Genomic DNA, 16,425 nt, shown 5'->3' with positions numbered 1-16,425 from the left:
AAGGGTCTGGGCCCTTTTCTGGTTGTGTCAAGCCTGGGGTTCTCTTCCTTTTTATTCCAGCTTGGGCCTGTTTAGAGATTCCGTCTACACTGGTACCTGGGTTAAGATTAGAGGTAGGGACTGATGGTGGGCTTGAAGAATCAAGACCCGCTTCCTCCCCCCGGGAACCTGCCTCAAGAGTGGTGAGAACACAGGTGCCCTTCTGTCCCCGGAGGGAAAAAACCTGGTTGGGGTGGCTTCCGCAGGCAGGCCTGCTCCTCCCAAGGCCGGGGGGGGGGGGGGGGGGCTGACACAGGGCCCTGCCTGGAAGGGCACACTCCTGCTCCATCCAGGCCCACCCAAGTCACTCCACATCCTCTGCCTCCTTTATTGGTGCTGTTGGTTGGTTGAGCGTGAGTTGGGGCCTGGACTCGGGGGCAGCGAGCTGGCACTGGGAGCCCGCAGTGCATGAGGGTCGAGCTGCTGACTGGAGGTGCTGGGGTCCCCTGTTGCCGGTTCCTCACTGCTCTCTTCCTTCTGGCTGCTCTGCTGCTCCGGACATTCAAAGTGGACGCAGTGGAACACCTGGTGAGGGAGAGAGAAAGCCGTGAGTGGTGCCTCAGCCTGGGCCTGGAGCTGCAAGCAAGGGTGGTGCCTGGTACGCCGGACGAGCCAGGGGCCATCTCCTGGCAGCCCAGCATGCTCCTTGCCTGCCTCAGATACCTGACAGCAACAAGGTTTTAGGTGCGCTGGGTCAGTGAATGCAGAGAGATGGGTGTTCCCAAAGTCACACACGTCCAGCGTGGATGCGTCAGCAGTGCCCAGGCCAGAACACTCAGCTCTGGCTTTTCTCCTCTGGGCCCTTCTCCCTTTTGAATCATTCTTGAAAAAAGAAAATTGAGAGTGTGAGCGTGTGTGTGTGTGGTACTTTGTGACCACGGGCGATGAGTACTGTGGACCTGGAGTGACAGGTGGTTATGAACAGCACAAGGAGGGGTCAGGAACCAACCTGACCCCTGTGCAGGAGTGGCAAGTGCTCTATCGAGCATGCGCACATGTCCTCAGGTTAGAAGAGCATAGCGGTGCTGGCCCCAGAACTCTAAATAGATGCACTCTTAGGCCAGCTTGTCCTGCACTTGAAGTGGGCTGAGGGGGTGGTGTGGGAATTCCAGCTCAATAAAGGATTATAAAAACCAGGTAAAGGCGGGCCTGATGGTGCTTGCCTGTACTTGGGAAACAGAGGCAGGAGGATCATGAGGTCTAGACCAGCCTGGGTTACATGACAAGTCTGTGTCTCAAAACACCAAGAGAAAAAGAGATAGGGGTATAGCCGACCAACGGGGCATTACCACTATATCCTGCCATACCCAACAAGGCCCACTAGGGACAAGAGGGCCTTAGTGGGCATATGTGCCAGGGACTAAGCTTTCCTCTGAGCTTGTCTGGGCCAGCTGAAGCATCAGTCACCTGGATGGGGAATGCTGCCACCTCCACACAAAGCCTGCCTTCCCGCTAAGGCCAGCCACGAGCTCCAAGCAGCGTAGAACAGTGGGCACAGCACTGACTCAACGGTGAGCGTGCACCGTGGGGAGGACACTCCAACTCCAGCATGCGGTGAGCTTCAAGGGGGTGGGGAGCCCCACTTTCTGAGTGCCGAGCCCATGCTCTCTGCGGATGTGAGGCCCGTCCTCAGCGTCAGGGTCTTCAGCAGGGGGAGCGACAGGCCAGCTTCTGCAGACAGAGATGTCTGAGGCACAAGTCAGGAAGGGCAGGTGGCCATGCAGGGCAGGGGTGGGGAGGCCTGCGGGGAGGCCTGCTGTGGCTAGGAGCTGAGGGGATTCAATTTCTTTCCTCTGAAGCTTCCCCAGACCGCAATAGTCCTCGGAAAAGGGTGTGACCAAAAGCGAATGAGGCATCCCGGGCAGAGCTGTACTCCTGATTTATGCAAAGCCATTACCATGGTCTCCGCATCATTTTCCCTCCGACTTTTCGGCAATCGTGTATCCCATTAGCCTGTTTGATTGCTGCTGTTCGTGAGGGGCACCTTCGCTGAGCCATCGTCAGCGGCGCAGGGTCTCCCCCCAGAGAAGTGGCCAATTTGCAGTGCAGTCGTGTATGTATGAGTCAGACCCAGCCTCCCTCACACCCTCACAAGTCCTTTCTTGTGGCTGCTGTAATCCTGGATGGGTCTGAAACGGTCTGGCATGCCCCATTCAGTTAGCCTGTGTGGTGGGTGTGCGCAGCCCTGGCCCCTTCTGCAAGTAGACTGAGTCCTCGATCCTTCCAGAGCTGTGAATCCCCAAAGCACCACACGCTTCCTTTTCCAAGGTTTGTACAGGAGAAGGGGGAGGATGGCGAGGATCGGGAAGAGAAGGGGAAGTGAAGGGGAGGACAGAGAGGGGAAGATGAGGTGCGGGGACCTACTGGCCCAAGAGCCCACTGTGAAGGGCAGCAGAGACCGGGAAAAGGAAGGAGAACCGATCACCCAGTCCACCCTGCTTCTGCAGCCTCTGAGTGATCTGCACAGACCACTTTCCTGCCAAACAGTACAAACAGGATTTCTGACCCACACTTCCAGCTTGCATTTCCAAGGTGATGGATCTTTATAAAACAGATGGCTCCCTCTTACCGGCTGCCCGTAAGTTGAAGGCCTGAGGATTGTTCCCCTCCATCCCAGTACCGCACCCATCACCACTTCAGCTGCTAGCCAGCCCAGATGGCACCAGTGACCTCTCTCCCGCCCACCTCAGAGCTGACCTGAGCAGTCCAAACACAGACCACAAACAGCTTTTCTTTTTGTTCCGTTTAAACAGAAGACTAAGGAGGGTATGGTGACACACACCTGTAATCCTGGCACTGAGGGAGCGGAGGCACGGGGACTGAGCTAGAGGCCAGCTTATGGTAGGTCGCAAAAATAAAACACCGCTTCCCATGAGCACTCTCTTTTTCGTAGCTGTGGTTTTACATACGAGTTCCCAAATAACCAACAGGCTAGTCTTGGTCACTGTTGTACTGCTGTGAAGAGCCACCAGGACAGGGCAACTCTTACCAAGGAAAGCATTTAACTGAGGGCGGGCTTACAGTTTCAGAGGCTTGGTCTATCGTCATCGTGGTGAGCAGCCTGGCACAGACACGCACAGAAGTAGTTAAGGGTACATCCTGATCCTCAGGTGGGGGTGGGGTGGGGTGAGGGGCGGGCAGACTGGGATGGAAGCCCACCCCCACTGACACACTTCCTCCAACAAGGCCACACTGTTTACTCCTAATCCTTTCAAATCGCACAGCTTTCTGGTGACACTCAAATATTCAAATACCCAGGCCATTCTTATTTGAACCACCACAATGTACTTTCACATGAGGGACCACTTAACAGGGAGACATCTAGGGGAGAGGAGGGTTGAGACAGAGTTTCCTGAAGCCAGAATGGCCTCAAATTCATTACATAGCTGAGGCTGGCCTTAAACTCCTGATCTTTCTGCCTCTTCCTCCCAAGTGCTGGGATTAAAGGCATGCACCTCAGGATTATTAAGGCACAGTATTTTTTGGTGTGTGTCCCTGGTTTGGAATTCAGATTTTGGCAGGAGTACACATGGCCCTACTTCACCTTTACAGTATCACTTCCTGTGGTGTTTGAGCAGAAACAGTCCCACAGGCTCATGTGTGTGGATGCCTGGCCCAGAGGGAGTGGCACTATGAGGAGGTGTAGCCTTGCCGGTAGAAGTGCGTCCCTGGGGGGGTGGGCTGTGAGGTCTCCTATGCCCAAGCTATGCTCTTCGCTGCCTGCAGACTAAGAGGTCCAACTCTCAGCTCCTCCAGCTCCATGTCCGCCTGCATGTGGCCATGCTGCCCACCATGAGGATGATGAACTGAACCTCTGCAAACCTGAGCCAGCCTCAATGAGATGTTTTACCTTATATAAGAGTTGCCACGGTCGTGGTGTCTATTCACAGCAATAAAACCCTAACTAAGACACTTCCTCATATCTACAGACAGTTAAACCTTGCAGTTTGGGAAATTCAGGGGATAAAAAGAACCTTTCCCTAGGTAGCCCTAAAGTGTCCTCTTCATCCTCCTCCCTCCTTCTCTTCTTTCTCCTCCTCCTCTTCTTCCTCTTCCTCCTTCCTTCTACTCTTCCTCCTTCTCCTCCTTTTTTGAGTGTACATTTCTGAGTTAACCTTCACGGCTAATTTGACTGGACTAAGGATCACCTAAGAGACTGGTGCGCCTCTGAAGGCATCTCCAGAAAGGGCTGAGGAGAAATGCCGCACCCTGACTTCGGACAGCACCACCAGCCACCTTGCATGAGGGCACGTGACCAAGTGACCATGGCTGAGCTCTGTTTCTTCTGGGAGGTGCTCTTCTTAGACATCTGGTCAGAGGATGCAAAAAGCCTGATGAATGCAGGTGGTTAAAAGGATCTCTTGTTACTGGCTTGGTGGGGATACTTCTAAGTCATTAAAAATCAAAATAAACCTACAGAACACAAGTGGAGAGCACCCTCAAGGCCAGGTTTCTGCAGTGCCTGGGTACCCAGTCCTGGCAGATGTGGCCTAAGTAGGGCTTACTCCTGCAAAGGAGGAAGGTGAAGGGACCTGGGGCCACAGCGTGGTGGGAGGCGAAGGTGGCACAGCGCGGCTGCCTTTTCCTGTGCTCAGTTCCCGCCTCTCCGGCACATGTCAGCTGTTTTCCATCTTGCCCTTCCTGGCCTTTTTGGAGGGCACCCAACCTTGTCTATTCTTGGCCTGTGTGGCTGAGGTCTACGTCCCTCCTACCCTCTGTCTTCTTGCCACTGCAGGGTTCTAAGCCTTCTCACAAACACCACGGCTCCATCTCCTCCCAGGACAAGGGGACATAACCTTGGTGAAGGCTCAAGCTCTCCCTCCTTCCATTCCTGTCAATAGTGATTCTTGAGAGCTGACTCCCCTTGACTCCTGGACCAACACTCCAGCCCCACCCACCCTGTGGAAGGATGCTGTGTGCCATGGCATGAGCTCTACCCTCAAGAGCTACAGTGTCCTGGGCACTGGGTTGATCCTCCCGCTGGGACTATCTGGCTACCCAGGCCAATGCTGCCCACACACCACTGTCTCTCTGGCCCAGCCCCTTACCCTAGTACACGGTACTTGTCCGTGGTGCCACATGAACCTATGTGTGCCAGGGTCAGCTCATGCTGGGCACTCCAGGAGGGCCAGTGTGTCCCCGGGCGCCGAGGGGGCTGCAGGCTGGGCCATCCTCTCTGTCTCTGAGTCTGCAAAGCCACCTGCTGTTTGCTGCACCCCTGCTGCTGCTCTGAAGCACCTTCAGGGCCTAGGCGATGCCCCAGGGAGGGCACCGAAGGACAGTCCTTCAGGGGTCAGGGCACACTCCAGAGGGGGCCTGGAAAATAATTACCCTAGGCCAGCAAGGAGCATTTATTTAGTTTTTCCGGAGTCTGTTTCCCTGGTTTTATTTTCCCACTAAAGCCACATGTTGCTATGGGAACGAGATGGCACTAGGATCCCAAACCACTCACAACATGGAAGGCAGCTCAAGCAGCCAAATGCAGCCCTGCCTGACACTGCCAGCTGGTGAGAGCCTCTTGCAGTGAGCTCATAGCTGGTTACTATTCCCAAGGGCTCCCGGGACGCCTCCTTCCAAGCACCAGCTCAGAGGAGGAAACCCTGCCCTTCAGCCATGCCGCATACGCCCACATCAGGGCCCATCACAAATGCCCTGTACCTCTGTCCACCACTTGAAACATGACTTAGAGATCCAAATGTCAACTGTGGTTGGGGGTGGGGGGTGATGGCTGGAAAGTTAAGAGCACTGTCCGCTCTTCCAAAGGTCCTGAGTTCAATTCCCAGCACCCACATCTGGTGCCCTCTTCTGCTATGTAGGCATACACGCAGGCAGAGTACTGTATAAACAATAAGCAAGTGTCACCTGAGGCACCCTCTCTGCCAGGGACAGAGGCTGCAGCTCCTGTAAGGATGTGCTCTACCTCAGTTTCCCCACTACACCCAGCATGTCTAGTGCAGTTACCTGAGGTATGAGCCTCGGTGGAGCAGAGCCCACTCTGGCACCTCACTATTTATCATGGTTTCCTGGGAGACACAGCAGCCAGATGTAGGGAAGCAGCCTGCAACCCTCTCCGCGGCCCCTCCTCCCTTTTGGGAAAATGAACTTTCACCATCAAGAGACCACGGGACAGAAGCAGAGCTTCTACAGTCTAGTGAGGGTTTCCAGGAGCAGGAAAAAAACCCAGTACACAGTACCTTACACATCATGGAGCCACGTGATATACCCACAGTCTGTTGAGAATGTATACAGCTAGCCACAGCCTAAGTGAAGAGCAGGCTCTCCTCTCGCCTGACCCAAGCCTTCTCCCCCCGGAACTCCAGTCTGTCTGAGGCAGCCGCTGTCCCCTGCCTTTTCCTTAGCAGCTGTGTCTGTGTGGGGCTTGTGCAAACCCTACGAGAGGGTCCCTGGCACCTCACGCACTGTGGTGCACACCGCCATGTCAGACACACTGTTGTCTGCTGGTTCTTCTGTGCACAGGTGCGCACTGGGCCCCGCACGGACAAGCACCACTCCCCAGAGGACAGCAGGGAAAGCTGGAGAGGAGCAGAAGCGTGGGCTGACAGAGGCCGGGACCTCTACAGACTGACAGGCTTCCAGTGCCCGGAGCCGCCTAGATCTGAGGGAAGAGGGAGATTACCACAGCAGACAGACACAGCCTCTGGATACGGGAGGGCCTGACTGGACACGATCCCGACCTGCCTGGGCCTGGAAGCCCCTCAACCCTGCTGGCATCTGCCTCTGTTATTGTGAGCCAGCTGGGTGTTTGGCTCCATGCCTTGGATATCATGGCGGGAAAGAGGGAGGGAGGAGGGAGGGAAGAGGGACGGGGGAGGGAGGGAGGAGGGTGGGAGGGGTTCTAAATAACAAGCAGCGTCTCCAGACAAGCACATACCGACTAGCACCCCTGTCCCCACGTGGGCTCCCCACAGCCCCTGTGCTGCCTGCCTCTTCTGAAGACCTCCCTGGCAAGGCAGCACTGTGCTGAGGTCCCCTGCCCTTCATGTACACAGCTGTAGACTTTGTGACTAACAACTGCACGCCCATGCACCCCAGGGTCACACCCCATTGCACAGCACAGCATTAGCGGCAGCGCCTTTGAGGGCCCCTGGGTTTAGACGGATCATGGGGTAGCGTCCTCCGCCAGAGCTCACTTTAACTCCCTTTCCGGTATACGTTCGAGGAAAGGCTGTGCAAAGGGAGAAGGATGAGCCGGCTCTTCCACCAGGCAGACTGTGCACTGTGGGCCTGGAAGGCTAGCCCCTGAGCTGTGGCAGACGCCTATCTACCACGGCTCTGCCCCAGCAAAGCAGGCTAACGAGTCACCTGGCAGCCGGAAGGGGCAGCCGGGCAGGGGCAGCCGAGGAAACCCGGCCTGTCCTCGTCCCTGTTTATGATGTGCTACAGGCTCCCCTGGGCAGACAGAACTGTGCTTTCCTGGACAGTCACCCTAGCTGCCTTTCGCTGGCTGAGCACCATCAGCAGTTGCACGCTCCTGCCTGGGCCACACCACTTCTCCCTTAGAGCCCACCCCAGGGTTCTACACACTCAGCTCTGAGTCACCCTCTTTCCGCCCACTTCCACTCTACCCTGACAGGAAACACTGCTTTTTCCAGAAAATAGTCCCAATCCCAGTGGGGACAGTGAGAAACACTCTCTCTGGGAGTCAGCCACATGCTCCACGCCCAGGGAGATGCAGCCTTCTTGCCCCTTCAGTACACTCCGAGAATGACAGTCTATAGATTCTATCATGTATTTTATGATTTGGGATGTTTTCCAATTGACAACACTATGTTGAGGCTTTATTTTCCCAATCAATAACTGCCCCGGGAAGGCAGCTAGGGAAGTTATTCAGCAGCCAAATGAGGCAGATGACCATGTCAGGAGCAGCCCCCTAGCTGTGCCCAGGACCCCCACAGGGTGCCTGCAGAGACCTGGAGACATATCCTTGAGAGACCCTGCACCCCTACTTCACAGCTTTGGGAGGGGAAGCGAGGCTCCAGCAGAACTGCTGCTTTTTCCGTGCTTTGGTCAGAGTGGCGATGAGTGTGGGTGTGGAGGGCCTGCACAGCCTCCATCCTTATGACTTGAGACCCTTTGTTATAAGGCATCATTATGGCGTTCCATCTAGGCAGTGAGCAGAAGGCTAGACTTTTTGTGGTGGGGGGGGGGGCCTACGACATTACGAAGATTTAAAACAGAAAATATTTTAGTTTTGTTATTTGTATAGATAAAGTTACTTTTTTAAATTTAGAAGTAATATACATATGAAGTATAAATGGTAGGGAATATCAGAACTCAGGCCCGGATAGACGGATTGGTGGCTAGAAGCACATACGTCTTCCAGAGGATCTGAGGTCAGTTCCCAGCACCCACATCAGGCAGCTCACAACTGCTTGTAACTCCAGCTCCAGGGGACCTGACGCCGAAGGCAGCCTGCACATCATATACATAATGAAAAAGAAAATAAATTTAAAAATGGAACTTATTCATCAAATTTAAAAATTATTAATTTTAAGGCAAAAAAATAAATGCAAATTCAACTTTGTTTTTGATATAACACACAAAAAAGAAAAACGGTCTCCTGGGTGGCAGAGGCAGCACATGCCTGAAATCCCAGCACTTGGGAGGCAGAGGCAGGAGGATCTCTGTGAGTTGGAGGCCAGCTTGGGCTACAGAGTGAGTTCCAGGACAGCCAGGGGTGTTATAGATAAACCCTGTCTTGAAAACAAACAACATCAAACAACAACAACAAAAAGGTCTTATGGCCTGATTTCTATTTATTTGTTTATTCATCCATTCATTCATTCATTCATTCATTCATTCTGGTTTTTAAGGATAGTCCTGCTATACAGTCCTGGTGCTCACTGTCCCCAGCCTAGCCTTTAGCTCAGAATGGTCCTCCTGCCCTGATCTCCTGAGTGACAGGGTTTCAGGAGCTGGCCACCAGATCTGCTTAGGACCAGCGGTTCAGACATCTGTAAGAGTATGGCTGACTTACTACTTTGAAACTTTCAGGTTAGTTTTAAAGAAGTAAGAGGAAACATTTGGGGTCCTATTTACAAGCTGTTTCTCTGTAGGAGACCTTTGTGGGTATGGGTCATTCTTCCCCTGAGTAAGTAAAAAGGCAAGAAGGATGTAAATTCCAACAGTGTTTCCAATTCTAAAAGTGTCCTTTGAAGCCCTTGACACACCTGGGAGTGTTTTGGGAGAAGGGACGCATGACAACAGCTGGCACGTCAGGGCACGTCGGGGCCACCTCTAGTATGTTCGTCAGGGGCAAATGGCAACGTGGTGCCCTGCGTTATGGAGGCAGGGGACGCCCCCTCCCAGTGTTTCTCTTGTTCTGCTGTGCTCTTTTATTTGTTATTTCATGTTTCTCCTTCACATGTGGGGACACCCCGTGGCCAGGGCAGCCCCTGCATTCTCTAGGACCGTATCCTGGGACCCACACGAGTCCAACCCTCCTGTGAAGAAAAGGCAGGAGGCCAGCATGTAGGACCCACTGGTGTAGGCTCTGAAGCCTACAGGCTTCCCTTCTAGGAACGTCACCCAACAGTGAAAACACCAAACACCTGTAGGCAGAGCCCAGAGCATGCTAGTTACGCCCAAGCACGAGGCCTCCCCCAAGCCCCAGTGGCACGCCCATGAACCAGTCCTGGGGAGCAGCAGACAGGACCATGCCATGGTGCAACTACACTCGTTGCTTTCGGGGTTCTCATTTTGCTCTTCGGCTTCCAGCTCACTGTCCCTATGTCTTTAATCAGAGCCTCTCACAGGTACTCACTGCTGTGGCTCGGTGACAGAAACAAGAGTGACGGAGTGACGGCGCAGAGCCAACAGCAAGGCCACCCACTAGATGCTGCACAGGCTCTGTTATCCGGAGGGCTGAGAAGGGAAGGGCCCCTGGCCGGTGCGAGGAGCCAAGCAGCAGCTGTTGGCTTTCACTTGCCAGGGAACAGACATAGGGACCTGATAAGGAGGTCCCCTCGGGGTGAAGGGGGGTGCTAACGACAAGCCATTAGTAGACGGGCCAACAGCTCCACTTGCAATGCGGTGGTTACCTGGTTATCAGGAAAGACCACTTCTCTCAGAAGAAAGTCCTCACCTCATTTGCTGTGTTGTGTGTTCCAACGATTCGGATGAAGGAGGCGGGCTGTCTTTCAAAAGTGACTGATTGCCAGGACCTGAGAAGAAACAACAATTTGTCTGGTTAGCTGGTGCAACTGGCCCTGCTGACCTCAGCTCCTGTGGCAGCAGACCCAATCTGCAGGGCAATGGGGCTGGGGGAGGGGGGCTCCCCCTGTGATGCCATTGAAGGAGGCAGGAAGCGCAGTGTCCCAGGTGGGCATCTGCCACCTCACCAGAGCAGACACTGTTACTGTCTGTGAGTGTGACTTCGGGTTCTCAGAGAGCCGTCAGGAAAGTAGCAAGACTGTGGACCTTGTTTGCCTGGTGACAAGAGCATGGCTGAATATAAACATAACCAAGGGTGGTGAAGTTTAGAAAATGGATGTCCTCATCAAGAGTGTGGGCAGGGCAGGGCCGGGCCGGGCCCGGCAGCCTCATCGGACTGCTGGTGGAATTAGCAGGTAATTCATCAACACGCCAAGCCTGGGTCAGGTGAGCATCTTGGGAGCTGCTGAGAGGAGACTTTTGAAGCAAGGTGTGTGGGGTGGGTGGGGAAAGCGTGGCTGGCGGAACTGGGCGAGGCAGGCTCTGTACTTGACATGGGAGCTGCAGGGTCGCTTCCATGACAGAGCTGAGCCCTGGGCTGGCAAGTACACTGCAGGCCTCCAGCCTGGCCTGCTTGCAAACACGGCCCCACATGCTTCCTTTCAAGACTGACCCAGCTCTGGGGGCCTCCCAGCAATCTCAGTGCTTGACTTCCTCCTCCCGCCCCTCCCCCATGTGTATAGCACCTCTGTGTGCGCCCATGAGTGTGCACGTGGGGGGGCGGGGGGGGCAGGGCCAGGTGTCTTCCTCTGTTGCTCCCCACCTAATTGTTTGAACTTGCGGACTTTTCAGCAAGGCTAGCCAGCTAGCAAGCTGCAGAAACCCACCTGCCTCCCGTAACAACACTGGAGTCACAGGCATGCACGATGTCCCTGGCTTTTCATCGGGCGCTAGGATCCAAACCCGGCTCCTCTGGCCTGCAGAGCAAGCGCATTCCCCACATTACCTGCTGACCACTGCCATCGCCCCAGCTGCCAGGCTGGCATTTTAAGGACAGCTCCTCCTCCTATGTCTGGGCTGAGCTAGCTCACCTAGGAGCCAACATGCAGGCCGGGGAAGGCCTGCTCCTGGCCTGTCGCCCTCAGCGAGGCCCTCCATATAATCCTTGTGAGGCGCTCACCCTTGCCGCTAGGGCTCCCGCACTGTAGAAACGCCAGCTGCTGTGAAGCTGTTTCCTGTAATTGGCTAATTACCAAGCAATGCTAGCAGAGGAAATATATGTATCTGCAGTTTGTTTTTCCCCGTCTGGTTTCAGGTGTTCCATCTTCCCTCTCACTCTGCGCCTCCCACTGAGACGGCTTCACTGCTGCCTGGACAGCAGTCCTCTTAAGGTCATTAAAAAGTCATTACCATCCTGTGTGCAAAGGCTCTGCCTCTAGAAGCAGGGTTTTGAAAACAGAGTAAGAAAAATCACTCTCTCGGTAAAAACACTATTACTCACGTGTAAAGACAGCTCACCTGCTCTTCCCCCACGCTGGCCTCTCTGCACTGCTTCCCAGTGTGGGACTCCTGTTCTCCTAGACCTCAGCTATTGGGGTGCTTGCCGGATGGACACAGCCTGTGGGCAGGGGCAGTCTGCACTGCTGTGGGGTTCCGCAAGCGTGGCTACCACTTCTGAGCCCAGCATCCAGGGGCTGGGCAGGATGTCAGAAGCCCGCCCTTGGCCACAAAGGAGGTCAGGGCCAAGAATACGAACACAGGAGAGCCTGAAGCCACCTGGGTTTCAGTCAGGGGACAGCGTGGGAGGGAGGTAGAGCAGAGGGGACTTTCTAGCCCTGCACCTGTCAGTGTGTCCCAGAGACTTTGGATTTAAGGTAACACTACATGTGAGAGCCTCGGGCCTCAGAGCACGGCACACCAAGCTTATGGGCAGGCCTAGTGTCGGGCCCGAGGCCCCTGCCTCTGCCCCAGTTCTTCACGGGATCTGCCTGAGAAGCGTTTCTGGCAGACAGGTCTTACTCCTCTCAGGCTCCGTGCCCTCTTCTCTTCTGCTCAGGCTTTTGCCTGGCCTGGGGCCCTGGGCAGGGCAGTGGCCGAGTAGGAGGAAGCCTGAGTTTGTGGAGTAATAAGATCAGAAGGTCTCAATTTAATACCAATCCACCATTACATTGCATTAGTATCTAATCACATTAGAGTTCATTTTCACTAACGCAGCCTGAGAGTTGAATATATGATCTCATTTCCCGCAGAACTAGATACCAATCCAGAGAGCAAAGTGGGGAGGAAGCCACTAGGTCTCGGGCATGAGACTTCAGCCCACCCTCACCAGCTTCCAGAGCCCGTTCCCTAGACTATGTCAAAATCACACGTGATGCCGTTTGACAAGATGGGGGCACTGCTGCGTGGACCTCAGAGGGCAGTGCTTGTAGCAAGATCTCACAGAACCGAGGAACCAGCACCATGATGCCACATCAGCCAAGGCCACGACCATCCCATGAGCTGGAGAGACAGCTGCTAATGGCTACCTTGACGAGCACCGCCTCTTCCTGGCTACTGAGCAGCACATCTCAGGAAGGGACAGGGTGGCTCCAGGATGGCAGTCCCCCTAACCAGAGCTGATGGGCAGCAACTCCTTTCAATATTTAAACCTTCATCTTGGAGGGAAGCTCTAAGTTCTATGGGGAGGAGAGACAGTCCATTCTCAAGGAAGCTCCTTTAAGCTCAGGAAGTGAACAAACTCAAAGACTTCAGGAAGTCCCTGAAACTGACTATATTCCAAAGGGCCCTCCCTCCCCAAGTGTATAAAGTCATTAAAGACTGCTTAGAGACACTCTTGGATTAGAAGACTCACTGAGCTCCCCGAGGCTCAGACCGGCTTAGCTGTCTGGAAAGGACACTCTCCACCTGTTGAGCCGCCTGCTGGCCGTGCAGTGCCAGGGTTCCAGCTTTGTGAGCTGTCAGCCACCGTGGGGTTGTGGTGCCCATCAGGGATGCAGCTGCTTGAGCCACCTCTGCTCCTGTAAGTGACCCTAATAAAAGTCACTGGCTCACAACTTGACTCTGGTGGTCTCCTTACTTTGCTCTGCCACTGGTTCCCTATCTAGGATGAGGAGACGCTTCGTCATGTCTCCCCAGGACTAGTACAGCATTATACAGGCTTGGATGAAGGATCTGGACACAAGCAATGGGCCTGAAAACAGAAGTCTTCATTCTGAGATTTAGCACACATCAAAATTCCCAGCTGGGCAAGGCACATGTCTTTAATCCCAGCACTCTGGAGGCAGAGGCAAACTCATCTTTGTGAGTTCGAGGCCAGCCTGGTCTACAGAGTGAGTTCCAAGATAGCCAGGGCTACACAAAAGAAACCCCATCTTGAGAAAAACAAATACAAAAAAGACTCTCTATTGTTCTACTGGGACAGTGAGACTTTTGGTTCAGTGGTAAACGACGCTTGCTGCTAAGCTGGCAACTCAGGGAGGGGACAAATGACTTGTATAAGCTGTCCCCCGAGCTCTACATGCACTCTGCATATGGATGGTGTGGGCAACACATGCATGCACAGCACACACACACACTCACACACGGAGAGAGAGGGGAAGGGGAAGAAATAAAAAAAGACTTTGATTTTGGCTGGAATAACTTCAAGAGCATTTTGTGCCAACACTGTCTCTGGCAGCGTGCGAGCACACCCACTGAAGAGAGGCATCTACGCGGCCTGATGTGAGGTGCCAACAGAGGCCAGGAAGCAGGAAGATGACCTCACAGGCGAGGTCTCCAGCACAGAGCTTTTATCTCCCTCCCTTCAGCTTGGACCCCAGAGTCAGGGCACCTAGGTTTGAATCTCAGTTTGAAACTTTTTGGTTTGTTTTTGAAACACGGCCTTTCTAGGTAGCCCTGGCTGTCCTGGAATTCACCACTTAGACCTCAGTCTCACAGAGATCCACCTGCCTCTGTTTCTCAGAGTGCTGGAATTAAAGGTGCACCACATGCAGCCCGCAGTTTGAATTTAAGTAAGTTGCTCAGCCCTTGTTGTCTGGGCCTCAGTCCAGGGATTCATGGACAGAGAGTGTGGCCCACATGGCATTTATAACTTTGCTGGGGAGATTCCCCACCCTTCCGAAAACTTATTAGAGAACAATACAAACAGCAGCATGGTGGCTCCAACTCACAAACTGGTGTTGCAAAAGTCCTCTTGTAACTTGTGTGTGACACTTATAAGCATTTTTTCAATGAAACAGCTACACATTTTGATGCGGTTCCCAGGCCCACTCCCAAAACTCAAAACAAGGCTAAAAGATTACATATATGAAGCTTAAGAAAGGGGAAATGACGGTGATTAAACAAGTAAGAAAAACAGAGATTAAAAACAATCTTTCTAAAGCCCTTGCTGAGGAGTGAGGATTACAAACTGTCATGCATCGTCAAGTCCAGGGATCTGAGCTGGAGCCCCGGGAGAGCCCATCAGGGGGAGTGAGCAGAGTGGGGCCCCGCCACTCTGCCGCACCTGGCTCCTGACAGCCTCTGGGAGACACAGTGCTGGGAACCCTGCAGAGAGCTGAGGAAGCTGAGGCAAGACAAGGTAAGAGCTGTGACATCTTCTACCAGTACAGAATGGCAGTACAGTTCTTACCATTATGGTGTGTATGCAACCAGAAAATACCAGGAGTGTGGCGGGGGACAGGGGCACAGCATGCTTTCTTGGCTTACACGCTGGCAGTGGGAGGACTGGGCCGAGGCAATCACCCCCCCACTGCGCTGGGCCCCAGCCCGACTAGTGGTAAAGAGGCAGCGCTTTTGCCCCTCCAAGGCTAGCACTACCAGGAGCCAGATCCAAAGCTGGAAGGTACCCAAAAGGCCAGGCCCAGACCAGAAGCATACATTTTGGACATCACACACAAAACTGAGACAGGGTGTGTAGACCCAGGGGCAGACACAGACTATGCAGTGCCGTGAGGCTTCTGTGCAGGCAGCTACAGGCCAGCATGTGACAGGAAACAGTACAGGAAACCCCATAGCAGTGAGTACCACCACGGCAGCTGCCCTCTGCTTCATTACCACCGCATCTCTGCCTCATTATTCTGCAGAACTGGCTGCTCCATCGGGCAGAAGGTGCCGTGATTCACCACAGAAAGAAGGGAAAAAGTTAACCCTATTCGGAGAAAAGTCTCAACCTACTCCTCGAACCCCCCAACCTGTGTTCACCCTAACTCATGAAGACTCCATTAGAGTTGGCCCCGCACTTTTCCAGCAACGCCTTTCTTTTGAGCCCACATCTGCCCTGTGACTTTGACTGTGTACTCTGTAGTAAAACTCCCTCTCAGCTTCTTGTCTGTCTCTGAATTCTTTGTACATCAGTGACAAGAACTGGGAAACAGTGACTGGAGAACTCTGAGGTCTCTTCAGCCTTCACTGTTGGCAAGAAAACCATACATGATACATGAAAATGTGCATGTTCCTTAAATATTTTAAAATACTGGAAATACATGTGCTAAATTTGAGACAGTGACTGTCTCAGGAGAGGGCAAAGAAGGAGCTGCCGACAGGAACAAAGGCAGTGTCAATGCTAACAGTAATATTTCATGTCTTTGATTAAAACAGAAAAGTGCAGTGTGTGTGAGAGACATTAACAGCGGCCATCCCTGGACAATGAGGGAGGGAGCCAGCGCCGTGTCACTTTTACTCTCTGTGCGCTTAAACAGCTTTTGAGATAGAGAAAGGGCTCAAAGCAGTGTCTGTGCTTATGTGTGAAAGAACTTGCTGGAAGGTGGAATTAACGCAGCTGCAAATGTAAGACTCTAGAGCTGTGGAGCGCTTGACTGAGGGGTGCGCTTTATGTGACGCAATTCCTGCACCGCTGTGGAGTCTTTGAAGAAGGAGAGGACAGGAGAGACGTGGGAGGCTTTCCACGCTGGCTACCCCGTGTGCATCCTATGCCAAGGGTACCTGGTCCTCTTTGCCCTGGTATAACCAGAATCAAAGGCAGTGATTTCTACAGCAGCCCCATGTGGTCAGGTGGACACAGTTCAGAAGCATTTGCTATGGCCAGACTGGCAGTTAAACACAGCACAGAGAACTAATGGAATAATCTTTGCTCCTTTCATTAAAAGGCCAGTAAAAAAAAAACAAAAACAAAAACAAAAAAACTGGTAATATATGTGCCATATCACACACACACACACACACACACACACACACACACACACACACACACAC

General features: G+C 53.4%; 1 protein-coding gene across 1 annotated transcript in view; it reads right to left on the bottom strand.

Moving 5' to 3' along the window:
• Nucleotides 1-366: 366 nt before the first annotated feature.
• The window catches only part of Btbd9 (BTB domain containing 9), a 340,575-nt gene continuing 324,516 nt past the window's right edge, over nt 367-16,425 (bottom strand). The window contains exons 10-11 of the mRNA XM_055607113.1: nt 10,145-10,223; nt 367-564 (exon numbers count right to left, since the gene is read on the bottom strand). Coding sequence (XP_055463088.1) covers nt 367-564; nt 10,145-10,223 — 277 coding nt within the window. The remainder of the gene's footprint in view (nt 565-10,144; nt 10,224-16,425) is intronic.

Source organism: Psammomys obesus, unplaced genomic scaffold (assembly GCF_907164565.1).
Source record: "Psammomys obesus unplaced genomic scaffold, mPsaObe1.curated_primary_1811, whole genome shotgun sequence".
Lineage (NCBI taxonomy): Eukaryota > Metazoa > Chordata > Mammalia > Rodentia > Muridae > Psammomys > Psammomys obesus.
Note: the sequence above shows the minus strand (reverse complement) of the source record. Positions and strands in the feature narration are given on the sequence as shown.